The following is a 21,750-nucleotide window of genomic DNA, read 5'->3' as shown; positions in this document are numbered from 1 at the left end:
AGCCTTTGACAAGGTCCCACACAAGAGATTAGTGTGCAAAATTAGAGCACATGGTATTGTGGGTAGGGTATTGACATGGATAGAGAACTGGTTGGCAGACAGGAAGCAAAGAGTAGGAATTAACAGGTCCTTTTCAGAATGGTTGGCAGTGACTAGTGGGGTGCCACAAGGCTCGGTGCTGGGAGCCCAGTTATTTACAATATATATTAATGTTTTAGACGAGAGAATTAAGTCTGACATCTCCATGTTTGCGGATGACTCAAAGCTGGTTGGCAGTGTGAGCTGCGAGGAGGATGCTATGAGGTTGCAGGGTGAATTGGATAGGTTGGGTGAGTGGGCAGATGCAGTATAATGTGGATAAATGTGAGGTTCTCCACTTTGGTGACAAGAACAAGAAGGCAGATTATTATCTGAATGGCATCAGATTAGGAAAAGGGGGGGTGCAACGAGACCTGGGTGTGCCTGTACATCAGTCACTGAAAGTAAACATGCAGGTACAGCAGGCAGTGAAGAAAGCTAATGGCATGTTGGCCTTCATTGCGAGATGATTTGAATTAGGAGCAAGGATGTCCTACTGCAGTTGTAAAGGGCCCTGATGAGACCACACCTGCAGTATTGTGTGCGATTTTGGTCTCCAAATTTGAGGAAGGACATTCTTGCTATTGAGGGAGTGCAGCGTAGGTTCATCAGGTTAAATCCCGGGATGGCGGGACTGACATATGATGAAAGAATGGGTTGACTGGGCTTGTATTCACTTGAATTTAGGACGAGAAGGGATCTTATAGAACCATACAAATTTCTTAAAGGATTGGACAGGTTAGATGCTCGAAAAATGTCCCAGATGTTGGGGAGTCCAGAACCAGCGGTCACAGTTTAACAATAAGTGGTAGGCCATTTAGGACTGAGATGTGGAAGAACTTCTTCACCCAGAGTGTTGTGAATCTGTGGAATTCTCTGCCACAGAAGGCAGTGGAGGCTAATTCACTGGATGTTTTCAAGAGAGTGTCAGATTTCTCTCTTAGGGCTAAAGGAGTCAAGGGATATGGGAAAAATTAGGAACGGTGTACTGATTTTAGATGATCAGCCATCATCATATTGAATGGCGGTGCTGGCTCGAAGGGCAGAATGGCCTACTCCTGCACCTATTTTTCTATGTTTCTAAGCTAAACTCAAATACAGTAGATGGAGCAATGGGACAGAGTGCAGAATGTAGTTCTCAGCATTGTAGCGCATCAGTTCCAGAGACAAAGTCTAATGTCCGCAATTGGGCAGAAGTGAATCAGACATTATCCTAGCTTATGGAAGGACCGTTCAGAAGCCTGATAATAGAGTGGAGGAAGCTGTTCCTGTGTCTGGTAGTGCGCGCTTTCTGCTTTCTGCCGGACGGGAGCGGAGATGAAGGAATGACAGGGGTGGGACAAGTCTTATAAGCAGTCCAACTATGTAGGAAGGAACTGTAGATGCTGGTTTACACTGAAGATAGACACAAAATGGTGGAGTACTCAGCAGGTCAGGCAGCATCTCTGGAGAAAACAAATAGGTGACGTTCCAGGTCAAAACCCTCTGTCTGAAGAAGGGTCACGACTCGAAATGTCACCTATTCCTTGACCACCACCATTTTAAAGGAATTATTTACGTAGTCCTAGATCTCTCTGCTCTACAACACGCTCGAAGAAATCTTTGTTGAAAACTGTGAACTGTGAACAAAAGAGATCAGAATGTGCCGCTGAATTGCAAAATGACCGAGTTGAGTTCACTTGGACAACATTCGCTGGCCCACCTTCATCAATCTCCATAACTCCATGACTTTAACTACAAGAACTAAGCATTTACAAAAGCTGAAGTGGTCTCCTGGGTTTGGAAAATGGACTCCGAATGAAATCACTTGAATAGGAGTGATAATGGGGGTTTCATAAATTATAGGAGCAGAATTAGACCATTTGACCTATCAAATCTTCTCCGCCATTCAATCATGGTTGATCTACCTCTCCCTCTCAACCGTATTCTGCCTTCTCCCCATAACCCCCAACACCCGTTGGAATCAAGAACCTGTCAATCTCTGCCTTAAAAATATCCAATGTCCTGGCCTCCACAGCCGGCTATGGCAATGAATTCCACAGATTCACCACCTTCTGACTAAAGACTTTCCTCATCATCTCCTTTCTAAAGGTACATCCTTTTATTCTGAGGCTGTGCCCTCTAGTCCTAGACTCTCCCACTTATAGAACATCGCTGCGAGGATTGAATTAGCCACTAGATTGGGAAATCAGTTTCTTGGTTTAACTGTTAAACGACAAACATCTGAAAAATGCTTCGTAATTCTTCTCGGCACATTCCATTGGAGATTGATATGCCGGAGAAAAGAGTGTATGGTCAAGGGACTTCCATGTTGCATCAGGTTTATTTAGTTTAGAGATACAGCATGGAAACAGGCCCTTCGGCCCGCCATGCTGACCATCGATCACCTGAGTTCTATGTTACTCACTCCATACACAATAGGGCCTGGTTCTCATCTGTGGGATCATGGTCAAAGGATAAGTAGGAGGAGGTGTGAGTCTGAAGAAGGGTCTCGACCCAGAAACGTCGCCCATTCCTTCTATCCAGAGATGGCGCCTGTTGTGTTGAATTACTCCAGCATTTTGTGTCTATCTTCTGTTTAAACCAGCATCTGCAGTTCCTTCCTACACCCTACACATTAGTGGTAATTTTACAGAAGCCAATTAACCTACAAACCCATATTTTATACTGACCCCAGTGTCAGGGGTTATGAGGAGAAGGCAGGAGAATGGGGTTAGGTGGGTTAGATAGATCAGCCATGATTGAATGGCAGAGTAGACTTGATGGGCCGAATGGCCTAATTAGAGTCATAGAGTCATAGAGTGATACAGTGTGGAAACAGGCCCTTTGGCCCAATTTGCCCACACTGGCCAACATGTCCCAGCTACACCAGTCCCACTTGCTTGTGTTTGGTCCATACCCTTCCAAACGTATCCCTTCATACTCGGGTCTGTTTCCAAGCTGTATGACTCTATGACACCATAGGGTGGTACAGTGGCGCAACGATAACGTTGTTACCAGAGACCCAGGTTCAATCATGATTATGGGTGCGGAGTTTGCATGTTCTCCCCGTGACCAAGTGGGTTTTCTCCGGGTGCTCTGGTTTCTTCCCACACTCCAAAGACGTGCAGGTTTGTAGGTTAATTGGCGTTGGTAAAATGATGTAGGATGGTGCCAGTGTGTGGGATGGTGCCAGTGTGTGGGATGGTGCCAGTGTATAGGGTGGTGCCAGTGTGTAGGGTGGTGCCAGTGTGTAGGGTGGTGCCAGTATGTAGGATGGTGCCAGTGTGTGGGATGGTGCCAGTGTGTGGGATGGTGCCAGTGTGTAGGGTGGTGCCAGTGTGTAGGGTGGTGCCAGTGTGTAGGGTGGTGCCAGTGTGTAGGATGGTGCCAGTGTGTGGGATGGTGCCAGTGTGTGGGATGGTGCCAGTGTGTAGGGTGGTGCCAGTGTGTAGGATGGTGCCAGTGTGTAGGGTGGTGCCAGTGTGTAGGATGGTGCCAGTGTGTGGGATGGTGCCAGTGTGTGGGATGGTGCCAGTGTGTAGGATGGTGCCAGTGTGTAGGGTGGTGCCAGTGTGTGGGATGGTGCCAGTGTATGGGATGGTGCCAGTGTGTAGGGTGGTGCCAGTGTGTAGGGTGGTGCCAGTGTGTAGGGTGGTGCCAGTGTGTAGGGTGGTGCCAGTGTGTAGGGTGGTGCCAGTGTGTAGGATGGTGCCAGTGTGTAGGATGATGCCAGTGTGTAGGGTGGTGCCAGTGTGTAGGGTGGTGCCAGTGTGTAGGGTGGTGCCAGTGTGTAGGGTGGTGCCAGTGTGTAGGATGGTGCCAGTGTGTAGGGTGGTGCCAGTGTGTAGGATGGTGCCAGTGTGTAGGGTGGTGCCAGTGTGTAGGGTGGTGCCAGTGTGTAGGGTGGTGCCAGTGTGTAGGGTGGTGCCAGTGTGTAGGGTGGTGCCAGTGTGTAGGGTGGTGCCAGTGTGTAGGGTGGTGCTAGTGTGTAGGGTGGTGCCAGTGTGTAGGGTGGTGCCAGTGTGTAGGGTGGTGCCAGTGTGTAGGGTGGTGCCAGTGTGTAGGATGGTGCCAGTGTGTAGGATGGTGCCAGTGTGTAGGATGGTGCCAGTGTGTAGGATGGTGCCAGTGTGTAGGGTGGTGCCAGTGTGTAGGGTGGTGCCAGTGTGTAGGGTGGTGCCAGTGTGTAGGGTGGTGTCAGTGTGTAGGGTGGTGCCAGTGTATGGGATGGTGCCAGTGTGTAGGATGGTGCCAGTGTGTAGGATGGTGCCAGTGTATGGGATGGTGCCAGTGTGTAGGGTGGTGCCAGTGTGTAGGATGGTGCCAGTGTGTAGGGTGGTGCCAGTGTATGGGATGGTGCCAGTGTGTAGGATGGTGCCAGTGTGTAGGGTGGTGCCAGTGTGTAGGGTGGTGCCAGTGTGTAGGATGGTGCCAGTGTGTAGGGTGGTGCCAGTGTGTAGGATGGTGCCAGTGTGTAGGATGGTGCCAGTGTATGGGATGGTGCCAGTGTGTAGGGTGGTGCCAGTGTGTAGGATGGTGCCAGTGTGTAGGATGGTGCCAGTGTGTAGGGTGGTGCCAGTGTGTAGGGTGGTGCCAGTGTGTAGGGTGGTGCCAGTGTGTAGGTTGGTGCCAGTGTGTAGGATGGTGCCAGTGTATGGGATGGTGCCAGTGTGTAGGATGGTGCCAGTGTATGGGATGGTGCCAGTGTATGGGATGGTGCCAGTGTGTAGGGTGGTGCCAGTGTGTAGGGTGGTGCCAGTGTGTAGGATGGTGCCAGTGTGTAGGGTGGTGCCAGTGTGTAGGATGGTGCCAGTGTATGGGATGGTGCCAGTGTATGGGATGGTGCCAGTGTGTAGGATGGTGCCAGTGTGTAGGGTGGTGCCAGTATGGGATGGTGCCAGTGTATGGGATGGTGCCAGTGTGTAGGGTGGTGCCAGTGTGTAGGATGGTGCCAGTGTGTAGGGTGGTACCAGTGTGTAGGGTGGTGCCAGTGTGTAGGGTGGTGCCAGTGTGTAGGGTGGTGCCAGTGTGTAGGGTGGTGCCAGTGTGTAGGGTGGTGCCAGTGTATGGGATGGTGCCAGTGTATGGGATGGTGCCAGTGTGTAGGGTGGTGCCAGTGTGTAGGATGGTGCCAGTGTATGGGATGGTGCCAGTGTGTAGGGTGGTACCAGTGTGTAGGGTGGTGCCAGTGTATGGGATGGTGCCAGTGTGTAGGGTGGTGCCAGTGTGTAGGGTGGTGCCAGTGTGTAGGATGGTGCCAGTGTGTAGGGTGGTGCCAGTGTGTAGGATGGTGCCAGTGTGTAGGATGGTGCCAGTGTATGGGATGGTGCCAGTGTGTAGGGTGGTGCCAGTGTGTAGGATGGTGCCAGTGTATGGGATGGTGCCAGTGTGTAGGGTGGTACCAGTGTGTAGGGTGGTGCCAGTGTATGGGATGGTGCCAGTGTGTAGGGTGGTGCCAGTGTGTAGGGTGGTGCCAGTGTGTAGGATGGTGCCAGTGTGTAGGGTGGTGCCAGTGTGTAGGATGGTGCCAGTGTGTAGGATGGTGCCAGTGTATGGGATGGTGCCAGTGTGTAATAATAATAATGTCTTTATTTATATAGCACATTTTTAGTCAACTTGCATTGACCCCAAATTGCTTCACACAATTACTTCCATACAGACAGGCAAAGGTGGGTGAAGTGTCTTGCCCAAGGACACACACAGGCAAAGGTGGGTGAAGTGTCTTGCCCAAGGACACAACGACAGTATGCACTCCAAGCGGGATTCGAACCAGCTACCTTCCGGTTGCCAGCCGAACACTTAGCCTATTGTGCCATCTGTCGTAGGGTGGTGCCAGTGTGTAGGATGGTGCCAGTGTATGGGATGGTGCCAGTGTGTAGGGTGGTGCCAGTGTGTAGGATGGTGCCAGTGTATGGGATGGTGCCAGTGTGTAGGGTGGTGCCAGTGTGTAGGGTGGTGCCAGTGTGTAGGATGGTGCCAGTGTGTAGGGTGGTGCCAGTGTGTAGGGTGGTGCCAGTGTGTAGGATGGTGCCAGTGTATGGGATGGTGCCAGTGTGTAGGGTGGTACCAGTGTGTAGGGTGGTGCCAGTGTATGGGATGGTGCCAGTGTGTAGGGTGGTGCCAGTGTGTAGGATGGTGCCAGTGTATGGGTGATTGCTAGTCGGTGACTCAGTGGGATGAAGGACCTGTGTCCGTGCTGTATCTATAAACTAAATACTAAAAGTAAAGACTGTTATGTCTATGACTCACAGTAGGGCTGGATAGAGTGACAATAGACAATACGTGCAGGAGTAGGCCATTCGACCCTTCGAGCCAGCACCGCCATTCACTGTGATCATCAATAGTAGTAAATGCCTACTATTTTCTGTGTGCTTAAGCAAAGCAAGAATTTCATTGTCCTATACAGGGACACTTGACAAAAAACTCACTTGAACTTGAACTTGAATCAGTACCCCGTTCCTGCCTTCTCCCCATATACCCTGACTCCGCTATTTTTAAGAGCCCTATCTAGCTCTCTCTTGAAAGCATCTGGAGAACCCACCTCCACTGCCCTCTGAGGCAGAGAATTCCACAGACACCACTCTCTGTGAGAAAAAGTTTCTAAATAGCTTACTCCTTATTCTTAAACTGTAGCCCCTGGTTCTGGACTCCCCCAACATCGGGAACATGTTTCCTGCCTCTAGCGTGTCCAAACCCTTAACAATCTTATATGTTTCAATGAGATGCCCTCTCATCCTTCTAAACTCCAGAGTGTACAAGCCCAGCTGCTCCATTCTCTCAGCGTATGGCAGTCCCGCCATCCCGGGAATTAACCTTGTAAACCTACGCTGCACTCCCTCAATAGCAAGAATTTCCTTCCTCAAATTAGGGGACCAAAACTGTACACAATACTCCAGGTGTTGGCTCACTAGGGCTCTGTACAACTGCAGAAAGACCTATTTGCTCCTATATTAGATTCCTCTTGTTATAAAGGCCAACATGCCATTCGCTTTCTTCACTGCCTGCTGTACCTGGATGTGGAGAGGGTGCTTACGCTAGTGTTAGAGTCTAAGACCAGAGGCCACAGCCTCAGAATTAAAGGACGTTCTTTTAGAAAGGAGATGAGGAAGAATTTCTTTAGCCAGAGGGTGGCGAATCTGTGGAATTCATTGCCACAGAAGGCTGTGGAGGATAAGGCAGAGATTGATAGATTGTTGATTAGTACGGATGTCAGGGGTTATGGGGAGAAGGCAGGACAATGAGGTTGAGAGGGAAAGATAGATCAGCCATGATTGAATGGCAGAGTAGGCATGATGGGCCGAATAGCCTACTTCTTCTCCTGGGACTTCTGAACTTCTGAACAGAGAGCAATGTTTTATTTTATCGTTGTTTTCAGAAATGGAACTGGTCCAAACAAAACCTTAACCGAAACATTTAAGTTATTCCAGACATTCATACAGTATATTCTCATCACAGATTTGCCTGGCAGCCTTGCCCATCGCCCAGAGATGATGGAATTCACCTCCGCGGGGTATCCCCCAGTTTTGAACGCAAAATCTCCCTTGGGCAAGCCCCCATTTTGTTGATTTGGGATTGCTTTATAAATAAACAATCATTCATTACACCAATAATTAAAATGCAACTAGTCCCCAGTTTACACATCAAAACAGCGCAGGAGTGCAGTCACAACTTAGGCGAGGCAGTAGCATTTGCACACAGCAGGTCATAATGAGTACACAGCTTTGAAATGCTTATTGATGAACTATTTGTTTTGGCAGCAGAAGATTACACAGGACGAGAGTTGTGCCATCAGAATGGGATCAACTTTCTCTGGCACTAAGTGGAGAAGATGCTGAAGAAGTAATGTTATCACTGATTCAGACAAATGTTTGGAGTATTGCGTGCAGTTCCGACTTTTAGACTACAGTTCCGACTTTTAGACAAATACAGTGCGGAAACAGGCCCTTCGACCTCCTTGCACTGAACGTTATCCCCTTATGGTGTATCTATACACTATAAATGGCTCGATTGTGGTTCTGTATTGCCTTTGTGCTGACTGGATAGCACGCAACAAAGGATTTTCACTGTACCTGGGTACACGTGACAATAACCTAAACTGTAGACTGTAAACCAAGACCTTGCCGACCAGCGATCAGTGACTGAAGAAGGATCCCAACCCGAAGCGTCTCCTATCCAGAGATGCTGGCTGACCCGCTGAGTTCCTTTGGACCCTAGAGATACAGCGCGGAAACAGGCCCTTCAGCCTACCGAGTCCACGCCAACCAGTACATCCCAGTACACTGGCACTATCCTATACAATTGGGACATTTTATATTTTTACAAAAGCCAAGTAACCTACAAACCTGCACGTCTTCGGAGTGTGGGAGGAAACCAGAGCACCCAGGGAAAACCCACGCAGGTCACGGGGAGAACGTACAAACTCCGTACAGACAGCACCCGAGATCAGGATGGAACCCGGGTCTCTGGCTCTGTAAGGCAGCAGCTCTACCCGCTGCACCACCGTGCTGCATGTGACTGAACGCAACCACACAACTAAAGGCTTAAAGCTTGCAAAAGTATCCACGCACAGAGCAGCCAGGCATTATGCAAACCAGTACTGGAGTGAATTGTGTAAAGAAATTCAAGCTACAGGTGACTGTGGAAGCCTTTGTGCCACCTTCACACCTTCTCCCAGCTGTTATCAGGGAACTGAACCACCTTACCACAACCAGAGAGCAGTCCTGAGCTACCATGTACCTCATTGATGATCCTCGGACTATCTTTGATCAGACGTTACTGCCTTTATCTTGCACTAAACGTTATTCCCTTAGCATGCATCTGTACGCTGTAAATGGCTCTAGTGTAATCATGTGTTGTCTTTCGCTGACTGGTTAGCACGGGACAAAAGCTTTTTAGTTGCGTGCCTCTAATGCCCTCTAATACAAGCATGATTCTGGTGAAGTAGAGCACATCAGCGCCTCTACTTCCTGAGAAGACTAAGGAGAGTCGGTATGTTGAGGAGGACTCTCTCTAACTTCTACAGGTGTACAGGAGAGAGCATGCTGACCGGTTGCATCGTGGCTTGGTTCGGCAACTTGAGCGCCCTGGAGCGTAAAAGTCTACAAAAAGTAATAAATACTGCCCAGTCCATCATCGGCTCTGACCTCCCTACCATCGAGGGGATCTATCACAGTCGCTGCCTCAAAAAGGCTGGCAGCATCATCAAGGACCCACACCATCCGGGCCATACACTCATCTCCCCACTACCTTCAGGTAGGAGGTACAGGAGGCTGAAGACTGCAACGATCAGGTTCAGGAATAGCTACTTCCCCACAGCCATCAGGCTATTAAACTCGGCTCGGACAAAACTCTGAACATTAATAGCCAATAATCCTGTTTATTTGCACTTTATTTATTCATGTGTGTATATATTTATACAATGGTATATGGACACACTGATCTGTTCTGTATTCGTGCCTACTATGTTCTGGTGGGCTAAAGCAAAGCAAGAATTTCATTGTCCTATCAGGGACACATGACAAATAAACTCTCTTGAACTCTTGAACTTGAACCTCTGCACCCTCTCCAAAGCCGCCACATCGTTCCTGTAATGGAACAGTTCATCCTTTGCAACATTCTTCATTGACAGGCTTGGCATTCCAATCACTGCCATGCTATGATGTCATAACACAAGCTAATGATGTCATAACAATGTTAGGGCCAGTGCAGTTAGGTGTAAAGGCATTCCTAATTGAGTAGTTATTGGTGATCACTGTCAAACAATGTCTTTGGATTTTGGAAGTTGAACTTTTCAAATATGGGGGTTACTTTATTTGGGATATTTTCTGAAAAAAAATTAAATCTCTGTTCTCGGAGCAGAATTGGGCCATCCAGCCCATCATGTCTACTCCACCACTCAATCACAGCTGATCTATCATTCCCCCTCAACCCCATTCTCTTGCCTTCTCCCAATAACCTCCGACATCCATACTAATCAAGAATCTCAGTCACAATCAGTCTGAAGATTAGGTCCCCTAATTTGAGGAAGGACATTCTTGCTATTGAGGGAGTGCAGCGTAGGTTTACAAGCTTAATTCCCGGGATGGCGGGACTGTCATATGCTGAGAGAATGGAAAGGCTGGGCTTGTATACTCTGGAATTTAGAAGGATGAGAGGGAATCTTATTGAAACATATAAGATAATTAAGGGTTTGGACACGCTAGAGGCAGGAAACATGTTCCCGATGTTGGGGGAGTCCAGAACCGGGGGCCACAGTTTAAGAATAAGCCATTTAGAACGGAGACGAGGAAACACTTTTTCACACAGAGAGTTGTGAGTCTGGAATTCTCTGCCTCAAATGGCGGTGGAGGCTGGATCTCTGGATACTTTCAAGAGAGAGCTAGATAGGGCTCTTAAAGATAGCAGATTGTGGATGATCAGCCAAGATCACAGTGAATGGTGGTGCTGGCTCGAAGGGCCGAATGGCCTACTCCTGCATCTATAGTCTATTGTAGAAGGTTCCCGATCCGAAATGTCACCTATCCATGTTCTCCAGAGATGCTGCCTGACCCGCTGAGTTACTCCAGTACTTTGTGTATTTTTTTGTAAGCCAGCATCTGTAATTCTATGTACCTCATTCTCTTTCCTCGCTTATTGTTTAGAAATTAGACTTTAAGGATACAGTGTGGATACAGGCCTTTCGGCCCACCGAGTCTGTGCCGACCAGCGATCACCTCCTACAGTTTAGTTTATTGTCAAGTGTACCGAGTGAAAAACAGTGAAAAGTACACTGACACTACCCCACCCACTGGGAACAAATTTCAATTTTGCCAAAGCCAGTTAACCTACAAGTTTGTACGTATTTGGATTAGGGTTAGGGTCAGTTTTTGGAATGTGAGAGGACACTGGAGCACCGGAGGAAACCCACGCGGTCACAAGGAAACTGTACAGACAACACCCGTAGTCAGGACCAAACCCAGAGAGTCGAGCGATCAGAGTAATGCCCCTGTCCCACTTAGGAAACCTGAACGGAAACCTCTGGAGACTTTGCGTCCCACCCAGGTTTCTGTGCGGTTCCCGGAGGTTGCAGGTGGTTGCCGGAGGTTGCAGGTAGTGGAAGCAGATAGGGTGACTGACAAAAACCTCCGGGAACCCCACGGAAACCTTGGGTGGGGCGCAAAGTCTCCAGAGGTTTCCGTTCAGGTTTCCTAAGTGGGACAGGGGCATAGGGCAGCAACTCTACAGCTGCGCCACCGTGCCGCCCCCCACAAATGCACATTCCATGATCATTCACTGAACAGGGTGATTGAGAGCAAAGAATGACTTACCAAGTTGAGGAAGGTGAGGTACTTCCACTGACCAGCGTATAAGAACACTCCGGTGGGTGCGTGGTCAGCGTGAGTGTTGAGAAGCACATGTACAAGAAGCAGATACCATCCAAAAGAGGTGATATGAAACACTGCAGACAGAAGTGTTGAAGCCATGCTTGCACCTGAAACTGAGGTCAGAGTTGGAAGCTTTACTCTAATCATATAATCCCATTGGATGATACCACTACCCATGCAGGATGGGGTGAAACAAGCACGACAATTGAAATCAATCACATAGTTTACACTAGTTTTCAATCAAATCATTATCTTTTTGCCAATGCTTTTGCTTTACCTGTTTCTCTGGGTGGTTGTTAACTAAAATCAGAGTAGTTAACTCTTTGGCAACCCACAAAAAGTGAACATGATTGCCAATTGTTAATAGACCAGTCAATGGCATTTAACGTTGGTACTTGTGCAATGTAGATGTAACATTCAAAGGGTTCATTGTTTCTTGAAATGGGATGCAAAGTACAGAGCACTCACTGTTTGCTAATTATCACCCAGTGCCATTTACATCATGTTTCCAAACACACAAAAGTCAACCTTTTTCGAACGGTCATTTTACTGTGGAAGTGGAATAACAATTACTTAACACTTGATATTTAACACACAAGGTAATGTGAAATATATTTTGTCCGTTTAAAAATTCCCACTGCACCAATGGCTCACTGTTCTGACTTCAACTTGTATATTGCGTTATCACTGAAAGGTTGTGACATGTCTGCCTGCAGAGTATGGGATTAGACAATAGACAATAGACAATAGACAACAGGTGCAGGAGTAGGCCATTCAGCCCCTCGAGCCAGCACCGCCATTCAATGTGATCATGGCTGATCATCCACAATCAGTACCCCGTTCCTGCCTTCTCCCCATATCACCTGACTTCGCTATTTTTAAGAGCCCTATTTAGCTCTCTCTTGAAAGTATCCAGAGAACCGGCCTCCACCGCCCTCTGAGGCAGAGAATTCCACAGACTCACAACTCTCTGTGAGACAAAGTCTCCTCGTCTCCGTTCTAAATGGCTTACCCCTTATTCATAATTATGTTGTTTAGTTCTGTAGATCTTATTTAGTTTAGTTTAGTTTAGTTTAGAGATGGGGTCAAGGAAAGAGCGTTCACGTCGCGACCCTGCATCCACCAATCTTTCCGCCACCACGCACAAGAAGCTCAAGACCAACACCATTGTCTGCAGATGCCGAGAAGTGTGTTCCACTCTGGCTGAACAATTTCTAATCTTGATGTGGACTCCATATAACCATATAACAATTACAGCACGGAAACAGGCCATCTCGGCCCTTCTAGCCCGTGCCGAACACTTATTTTCACCTAGTCCCATCTACCTGCACTCAGACCATAACCCTCCATTCCTTTCCCATCCATATACCTATCCAATTTATTTTTAAATGATAAAATCGAACCTGCCTCCACCACTTCCACTAGAAGCTCATTCCACACAGCTACTGAGTAAAGAAGTTCCCCCTCATGTTACCCCTAAACTTCTGTCCCTTAATTCTGAAGTCATGTCCTCTTGTTTGAATCTTCCCTACTCTCAATGGGAAAAGCTTATCCACGTCAACTCTGTCTATCCCTCTCATCATTTTAAAGACCTCTATCAAGTCCCCCCTTAACCTTCTGCGCTCCAAAAAGTAAAGATCTAACTTATTCAACCTATCTCTGTAACTTAGTTGCTGAAACCCAGGCAACATTCTAGTAAATCTCCTCTGTACTCTCTCTATTTTGTTGACATCCTTCCTATAATTGGGCGACCAAAATTGTACACCATACTCCAGAATTGGTCTCACCAATGCCTTGTACAATTTTAACATTACATCCCAACTTCTATACTCAATGCTCTGATTTATAAAGGCTAGCACACCAAAAGCTTTCTTTACCACCCTATCTACATGAGATAAGAAGACTCGATAAGAAGAAGAAGTTTAGAGTTAAAGCGCGGAAACTGGTCCACTGAGTCCGTGCTGACCAGCGATCCCCGACACACTAGGGACAATTTACAATCTTTACCTACAAAGCTGTATGTCGTTAGTGTGGGAGGAAACCAGAGCACCCGGGGAAAACCAACGCTGTCATGGGGAGAACGTACGGACTCCATATCGTCATTACCCCGGGTCAGGATCGATCCCGGATCTCTGGCGATGTCAGGCAGCAATTCTACCGCTGCACCACCATGCCGCCTCTTGTCATGACCCTGTTGTCACATAGAAAATAGGTGCAGGAGGAGGCCATTCGGCCCTTCGAGCCAGCACCGCTATTCATTGTGATCATGGCTGATCGTCCCCAATCAATAACCCGTGCCTGCCTTCTCCCCATATCCCTTGATTCTACTAGATCCTAGAGATCTATCTAACTCTCTCTTAAATCAATCCAGTGATTTGGCCTCCACTGCCCTCTGTGGCAGGGAATTCCTGCCGGTCAGTTGGTGGGGGCGCTGCTTACGCACTTCACATAATCAACGATTACGTGAAGAAGGCCGTCAGTCCGCATGCGCGTCAATCTTCAAAGCAGCGGTGTGAAATCACAGATAAGAGAAGTTGACCTGAGGATAGTAAGATTTTGAAGAACTGGAACTACCAGATGACCTTGATAATATGAGGGAGGGAGCGGTGGGCACGTAATCGCTCATCGTAACTCCTCATAAAATCAAGATCAAACTTCAAACTGGTACGTTCTCGTTTAATCTTACTATTTTACTTCGGAGTCACTTGAGTGGCTACGTGAAGATTTTAAAGCTCTGTGATTTCACGCCGGATACGAGTCCAGGCGTCACTCACTGAATGGATTGACCATGGATGAGTGAAAAAAGTAAAGCATTCAGACATAACGTAGTTAGGTAATAATACTGATGCTTTGATATGAAAAGAAAAATAATAGTAACCCCTCCCATCCTGGGGGGAAACGACAAAACAGAATCTAAAATGGTACGTGCAAACACCCCCGGTCCGGCAATAGGTTTGTTGTAAAACCGGTGGATCATCCGTTCATTGGCCCATCCTGCAGCCGCTAGGATGTTATTGAGGGGAACGTCCATTGCTCTCGCTGCCGACGTAGATGCAGCCCTGGTGGAGTGAGATTTAAAAGTGTAAATATTCACTTCTGCACTCGCCAGTACCTCCTTTAACCATCTGGAATGGTTTGTGTTGATACCTTGTGGTAAGGCTTTTTATAACTGATTAGGACCGATAGCTCAGAGCCTCTGAGGCCTTTATTGACTCTTATGTAATGGTGTATATGTGATACGACACACAACCGTGGATCCTCGAGGTATGCCAGGAACTCTAGCTTGAGCCCTGGCACCCCTGGCCTGTTCTGTTTGATCAAATCATCTATGAAAAAGGTTATTACATTTACATTGGTGGTCATGTTGTCGAGACGCAGCTTGTGCAACGTCTGGATTCGTTGTGCAGTTACCAGCGCCATCAGCATGACCACCTTAAGGGTGAGCTTAGATAAGGGTAGGGAGGGAGCTGGTGCCCACTGGCGAAGCAGTGTAAGCACCAAGCTCACGTCCCAAATGTCCGTGATCCGGGGCCTGGGTGGTATGGAATTAAAAATGCCCTTCATGAACCTAGTTATTAAAGGGTGCGTCCCTACCGACCGGTGCCCTGACCCCAACATTAAATAGGAAGATAGTGCGCTTCTGGCACTATTGATGGCACTGTAGTTTAATTTTTGGTCATGAAACAGGGCAGATAGGAACTCCAGGACATCCGTGATGCGTGCTCTGTCATACGACATGTTTGAGACAGAACAGAACATCTCCCACTTCTTGATGTGAGAGATGCACTGTCTTTGAGTACTGTCCCTCCAGGCCGTTGTTATCACATCCACGGTTCGTTTAGACAGTCCGAGCCCCAGGTATGGTCTCCTCAGAATCTGCAAACCAATAAATTGATTCGGTCATGAAGTGGATGGTTGCTCCCCGTTACTGGGTGAACGAGTAGTTCCCTGCTCTTGAAGACAGCCATGAAAGGCTGTGAAATCATTCGCAGGATTTGTGGAAACCAAGACTGTGTAGGCCAGTCAGGCACTACCAAAATGCCTGTGGCGTTGTCTTGCTTGATTTTTGCCAAGCATCGGCCGATGAGGCAAAATGGGGGAAATGCATACAGAAAAATTCCTCCCCAATGTAGAGAAAATGCATCTACTGCCACTGCCCCTGGGTCTGGCTCCCAGGACACATATTTGGGTAACTGGTGATTTAATCTGGATGCGAACAAATCAATATCTGGAATGCCATACCGGGTGATTATGTTGGTAAATACTGCACGATTCAACATCCATTCTGTGTTGTCCTTGAATATCCACGATCTGGTGTCCGACACCGTGTTGTATCTACCTGGTAGGTAGATAGCTGAGACCCAAATGTCCCTCGCAATACACCAGTGCCAAATAAGATTTGCCAATCTATCACAAGATACAGACTTAACACCACCCATGTGATTGACATACACCACCACGGTTGTGTTGTCAATCTGAAGTTGAACATGCACATGTTGCATAGTGCTACAATAAGCCTTGAGCCCATAGAGTGCCCCCAACAACTCTTAGTTAATAGCATGTTGCTGAAGAATTAAGGACTCCTGCTCATTTCACCTACCACTGCAGCTGGAGATGGTATCAGTTGCTCCCCATCCTAGGCCGCTTGCATCGGTTTGTAAGACGACCGATGGAGTAACCAGCAAAATTGAGTTAATTGTAAACCCCAGGTAATCAATAACCCTGGTAGGTGTCAATTTGGACAACTGGATGGATGAGAAAACCCAATCTTTCAAACATGAGTTTGGCGGCTGAGACGGATGATTCTGCCGATTCCTTTGGGACCCCAAAGATTAGAATGTCATCCAAATATGCCATGACTATGTGATTCTGAGCTCGTAGTAGCCCCAGAATAGGTTTCAGTAGTTTGGTAAATAGTCTGGGAGCTGAAGTCAGGCCATTAGGCAATGCTTTGAACTGCCATTATTTACCCATCCAGTTAAATTTCAAATATCTCCTGTGCTCCCTGTAAATAGATACGAAGTAGTATGCATCTTTAAGGTCGATGCATGCCATATAACCACTTTTAGAAACCAGTTGGATGGCAGTGCCAAGGTTATCCATTTTGAAATGTTTATACTGCACAAAAGTGTTGAGTTCCGTTAAGTCCAGGGTGATACGACATCCTCCATCCTTTTTCCGCTTGGCGAATATATTGGATACAAATTGGTGAGGTTCCAGATGCGACCTCTCAATTACCTCTTTATTGGATAGAGTTTGGATTTCAGCTTGTATATCCAAACTTTTTTGGTGTGAGAAAACATATGTGCGGTTTGGTGAATGTCGTGTGGGTGGTAATGAGTCAATAATGAACTCAATTTTGAACCCTCATAAACTGTGCAGTATAAATGGATCCCCTGTGACCCAACACTATTCATTCAAGAAATGTTGCAATCTCCCCCCAGCGTGAGGCATGTGTAAGGTGTTCCACAAGGAACTAGGTAGACCTACCTCAGTAGTTACTGGCGGATGGTGCTGGTTTTCGCTCGCGAGGCTTGGGAAGTAGAGCTGGTGGCGGGTGCCCTCTGCGCATCCTTGCCATGGGCCGGCTGGGGCCCACCCCTAAAAATGACCTTGATGCCTCCAGTTCGTGTCTTCCACCAGTTCCGGGGCCCCTAGGCAGGTATCCCCTGGTGATGTAGGGTGCGTAGGGGTGAGCCCGGTATGATGAGCCCCTGGGTGTGGTTTGGGCTCTACTCATGAGGCGGATGGTCTTCACCTCATCGTCCAGCTCCCGGACCTGCCTTGGCAGATCTTCCCCAAATAGATAATTGGCCGGCTGGACGTTGCTGGCCTTGCACAGCACAGAAAACATGGGGTTTAGTGCTGGCCGGATTGCGTTCTTGCGCAGGCAATTTATTTTGAAGTAAGCATTACACAGTAATGCCACTGCGTCCTGTTGAGTGTCGGTCAGTAGTTCCCCATCTACAGACCTAGCAAAGGCCGTGATACCAGAGGCCAGTAATTTCAGGACTTTCTGGAGCTATACTTCCTGGGCTCTGACACCCGCTCCAATGTGACCCCAGATGGAGTGGTTCGTGGCCGGCACATTGAGGGAGGCACAGTTTGCAGGAGAGGGGTACCTGTTGGTGGTCTCCTCCATAGTCAGGTCTTTGAGCTGGTGAGATGCCAAATCTATATTACTAAATCTCTGATCTTGACCGCTTTTGGCCCACTGTGCTGCGATTTCCTACAGAACGCCGCCACCTACGGCCGTCATTTTTGGCCACCTCGCTCAGAGCCCCCCTTCGCCATACGGGTGCGGAGGATTTTTCCCAGCGATGACAAGTCAGAGAGATATTAATGTTTTTAAAAAATTCACCATTCTCTCTGCTGCCCCTGCTGGAGGGAGGGGGAGGACTATAAAACCAGGAAGTGGTGTGCCTCACTCAATTTCTGCAAGATGGATGAAGCCAAGGGTCACGTCTCTCTGAGCTCTGAATAACACCGAACAAATGTCTACACAACTGTGAGTACCCTTAATGTGGTTTGAAAATGAGAATATGGTTTGTTTGAAGTAAAAAGGCACTGCCTGCAAATGGTTGTTTGGGTGCTTTGGCTTGAAGTTGAAAGGCACTACTTCCTGCAAATGGTGGCTTGGGTGCTTTGGCTTGAAGTTGAAAGGCACTACTTACTGCAAATGGTGGCTTGGGTGCTTTGGCTTGAAGTTGAAAGGCACTAACTGCAAATGGTGGCGGGTGATTTGGCTTGAAGTTGAAAGGCACTTCTTACAGCAAATGGTGGCTTGGGTGATTTGGCTTGAAGTTGAAAGGCACTACTTACTGCAAATGGTGGCATGAAGTTGAAAGGCACTACTCACTGCAAATGGTGGCTTGGGTGTTTTGGCTTGAAGTTGAAAGGCACTAACTGCAAATGGTGGCTTGGGAGCTTTGGCTTGAAGTTGAAAGGCACTACTTACTGCAAATGGTGGCTTGGGTGCTTTGGCTTGAAGTTGAAAGGCACTACTTACTGCAAATGGTGGCTTGGGTGCTTTGGCTTGAAGTTGAAAGGCACTGCTTACTGCAAATGGTGGCTTGGGTGCTTTGGCTTGAGGTTGAAAGGCACTACTTACTGCAAATGGTGGCTTGGGTGCTTTGCTTGAAATTGAAAAGCACTACTTACAGCAAATGGTGGCTTGGGTGCTTTGGCTTGAAGCTGAAAGGCACTTCTTACTGCAAATGGTGGCTTGGGTGCTTTGGCTTGAAGGTGAAAGGCACTACTTACTGCAAATGGCGGCTTGGGTGCTTTGGCTTGGAGTTAAAAGGCACTACTGCAAATGCACTTACTTCCTGTTTGCACTCTATATTGATTTTAGATAAAACGCTACCACTTACGGCTGTGATTTTTGGCCATCTTACTCAGTCCCCCCTCCGCTGAGCAGGTGCAGAGAATTCTTCCCATCAATGAAAAATAAAAGTGTTATTAGTGTTTAAAAAATGTTGAGAATCTCTCTCCTGTCAATCACGCCCCGAAAGCCACACCTTTTCCGGCTGGGAGGGGGAGGGGTTATAAAACCCGGAAATGTGGGTGTGGCTCAGTCTCTGCATGATGGGGGAGGGAGAGGTCATGACTCTGTCTGAGCTGTGAATCAACTGAACACTGAATGTCTACAGAACTGTGAGTTTGGTGTTTTGTGTGGTTTTATGGTGGTTTCACCCTGCATGAAATGGTATGAAGCTGCATTTGAATTTGGTGGCCTTGGACCCTGCTTGAAGTGGAATGAAACTGCACTTGAATTTGGCGGCCTTGCATCCTGCTTGAAGTGGTATGAAACTGCACTGAATTTAGTGGCCTTGCACCCTGCTGAAAATGGTATGAAACTGCACTTGAATTTGGTGGGCTTGGATCCAGCTTGAAGTGGTATGAAACTGCACTTTAATTAGGTGGACTTGCACCCTGCTTGAAGTGGTTAGAAACTGCACTTGAATTTGGTGGCCTTGCACCCTGCTTGAAATGGTAGGAACATGGATTTGAATTTGGTGGCCTTGCACCCTGCTTGAAATGGAATTTCAAGGAATAGTCATGAGTCAACTGACAGCCCATCAGCCGTGAGTGAGCTGCCAGCAGATCAGGCTTGAGGGACTGAGCTGCCACCACAAGAACCCATACCAGCACTCCAGAAAGCCCCCCCACTGGCCACCAATATTGGAATTGGTGGAGAGATGAAATATTACGTTGGGGGACCAGCCCTCCCGTGTGAATCTGGGACCCAACGGGTCCCACTTAGTCTAGTAATTAATATTGTTGGCCAGGTCTTCATCCAGGGGTGCTCCTAATGGTGAGGATATGGTAAATATGGATGGCAATAGTGGCACTTCAGACCCGTGCCCCTGGGAATGCTCACCCACTGTGGCTCCAAACTCGGAGTCAGGAAAATACTGACCCGGTGTACTCCCCCCTCCAGCGCGGAAGACACTTTGCAGCCCCATGAATGAAGCCGCTGGCGCGGGCTGCTGCGGAGACCCATGTTGATACTGCTCCCTCCTACAGAGCAGGTCATTCTGGAACCACCTCTCCATTAGGTGCTCCTGCCAGTCAGTCATTGGTGCATGCTTCAGACGTAATGACGCGCGTGCGGACTGACAGCCCTTCTTCACGTAGTCACTCACGTGACTCCGAAGTAAAATTCCCCGTTTTCACTCTCGCTCCTTTCTTGAAATGTGGGATAACATTAGCTATCCTCCAATCCACAGGAACTGATCCTGAATCTATTGAACATTGGAAAATTATCAGCAATGCGTCCACTATTTCTAGAGCCACCCCCCTGAGGACCATGGGATGCAGAACATCAGGCCCAGGGGGTTTATCATCCTTCCGTCCCATTAGCCCACCCAATACTATTTCTCGCCTAATGAAAATTTCTTTCAGTTCCTATACCCCCTTAGATCCTCTGTCCTGAAATGACAGCAATATTTCAAATGTCATTAGAAACGGGAATAGTCCCCGAAGATTGGCGTACTGCGCATGTTGTTCCATTGTTTAAAAAGGGTTCTAAGAGTAAACCTAGCAATTATAGACCTGTTAGTTTGACTTACGTGGTGGGCAAATTAATGGAAAAGATATTTAGAGATAATATATATAAGCATCTGGATAAACAGGGTCCGATTAGGAACAGTCAACATGGATTTGTGCTTGGAAGGTCATGTTTGACTAATCTTCTTGAATTTTTTGAAGAGGTTACTAGGGAAATTGACGAGGGTAAAGCAGTGGATGCTGTCTATATGGACTTTAGTAAGGCCTTTGACAAGGTTCCTCATGGAAGGTTGGTTAAGGAGGTTAAACTGTTGGGTATAAATGCAGGAAAAGCAACATGGATTCAGCAGTGGCTGAATGGGAGAAGCCAGAGGGTAATGGTGGATGGCTGTTTGTCGGGTTGGAGGCAGGTGACTAGTGGGGTGCCTCAGGGATCTGTGTTGGGTCCTTTGTTGTTTGTCATGTACATCAATGATCTGGATGAAACATAGAAACATAGAAATTAGGTGCAGGAGTAGGCCATTCGGCCCTTCGAGCCTGCACCGCCATTCAATATGATCATGGCTGATCATCCAACTCAGTATCCCGTACCTGCCTTCTCTCCATACCCTCTGATCCCCTTAGCCACAAGGGCCACATCTAACTCCCTCTTAAATATAGCCAATGAACTGGCCTCGACTACCCTCTGTGGCAGGGAGTTCCAGAGATTCACCACTCTCTGTGTGAAAAAAGTTCTTCTCATCTCGGTTTTAAAGGATTTCCCCCTTATCCTTAAGCTGTGACCCCTTGTCCTGGACTTCCCCAACATCGGGAGCAATCTTCCTGCATCTAGCCTGTCCAACCCCTTAAGAATTTTGTAAGTTTCTATAAGATCCCCTCTCAATCTCCTAAATTCTAGAGAGTATAAACCAAGTCTATCCAGTCTTTCTTCATAAGACAGTCCTGACATCCCAGGAATCAGTCTGGTGAACCTTCTCTGCACTCCCTCTATGGCAATAATGTCCTTCCTCAGATTTGGAGACCAAAACTGTACGCAATACTCCAGGTGTGGTCTCACCAAGACCCTGTACAACTGCAGTAGAACCTCCCTGCTCCTATACTCAAATCCTTTTGCTATGAAAGCTAACATACCATTCGCTTTCTTCACTGCCTGCTGCACCTGCATGCCTACTTTCAATGACTGGTGTACCATGACACCCAGGTCTCGCTGCATCTCCCCTTTTCCTAGTCGGCCACCATTTAGATAATAGTCTGCTTTCCTGTTTTTGCCACCAAAATGGAGAACCTCACATTTATCCACATTATACTGCATCTG

At 47.7% G+C, this 21,750-nt stretch overlaps 1 protein-coding gene across 2 annotated transcripts in view; it reads right to left on the bottom strand.

Moving 5' to 3' along the window:
- The window catches only part of LOC116968297 (androgen-dependent TFPI-regulating protein-like), a 96,474-nt gene that overhangs the window by 27,881 nt on the left and 46,843 nt on the right, over positions 1-21,750 (bottom strand). The window contains exons 1-2 of one of the 2 annotated variants that reach the window (XM_033015027.1): positions 11,892-11,967; positions 11,367-11,536 (exon numbers count right to left, since the gene is read on the bottom strand). In XM_033015027.1, coding sequence (XP_032870918.1) covers positions 11,367-11,522 — 156 coding nt within the window. In that variant the 5' untranslated portion in view covers positions 11,523-11,536; positions 11,892-11,967. Of the gene's footprint in view, positions 1-11,366; positions 11,537-11,891; positions 11,968-21,750 lie in introns of those variants that run through there. The other variant, XM_033015019.1, reaches the window with a different exon arrangement.

Source organism: Amblyraja radiata, chromosome 2 (genome assembly GCF_010909765.2).
Source record: "Amblyraja radiata isolate CabotCenter1 chromosome 2, sAmbRad1.1.pri, whole genome shotgun sequence".
Lineage (NCBI taxonomy): Eukaryota > Metazoa > Chordata > Chondrichthyes > Rajiformes > Rajidae > Amblyraja > Amblyraja radiata.
This window is presented reverse-complemented; position numbering and strand designations above follow the sequence as displayed.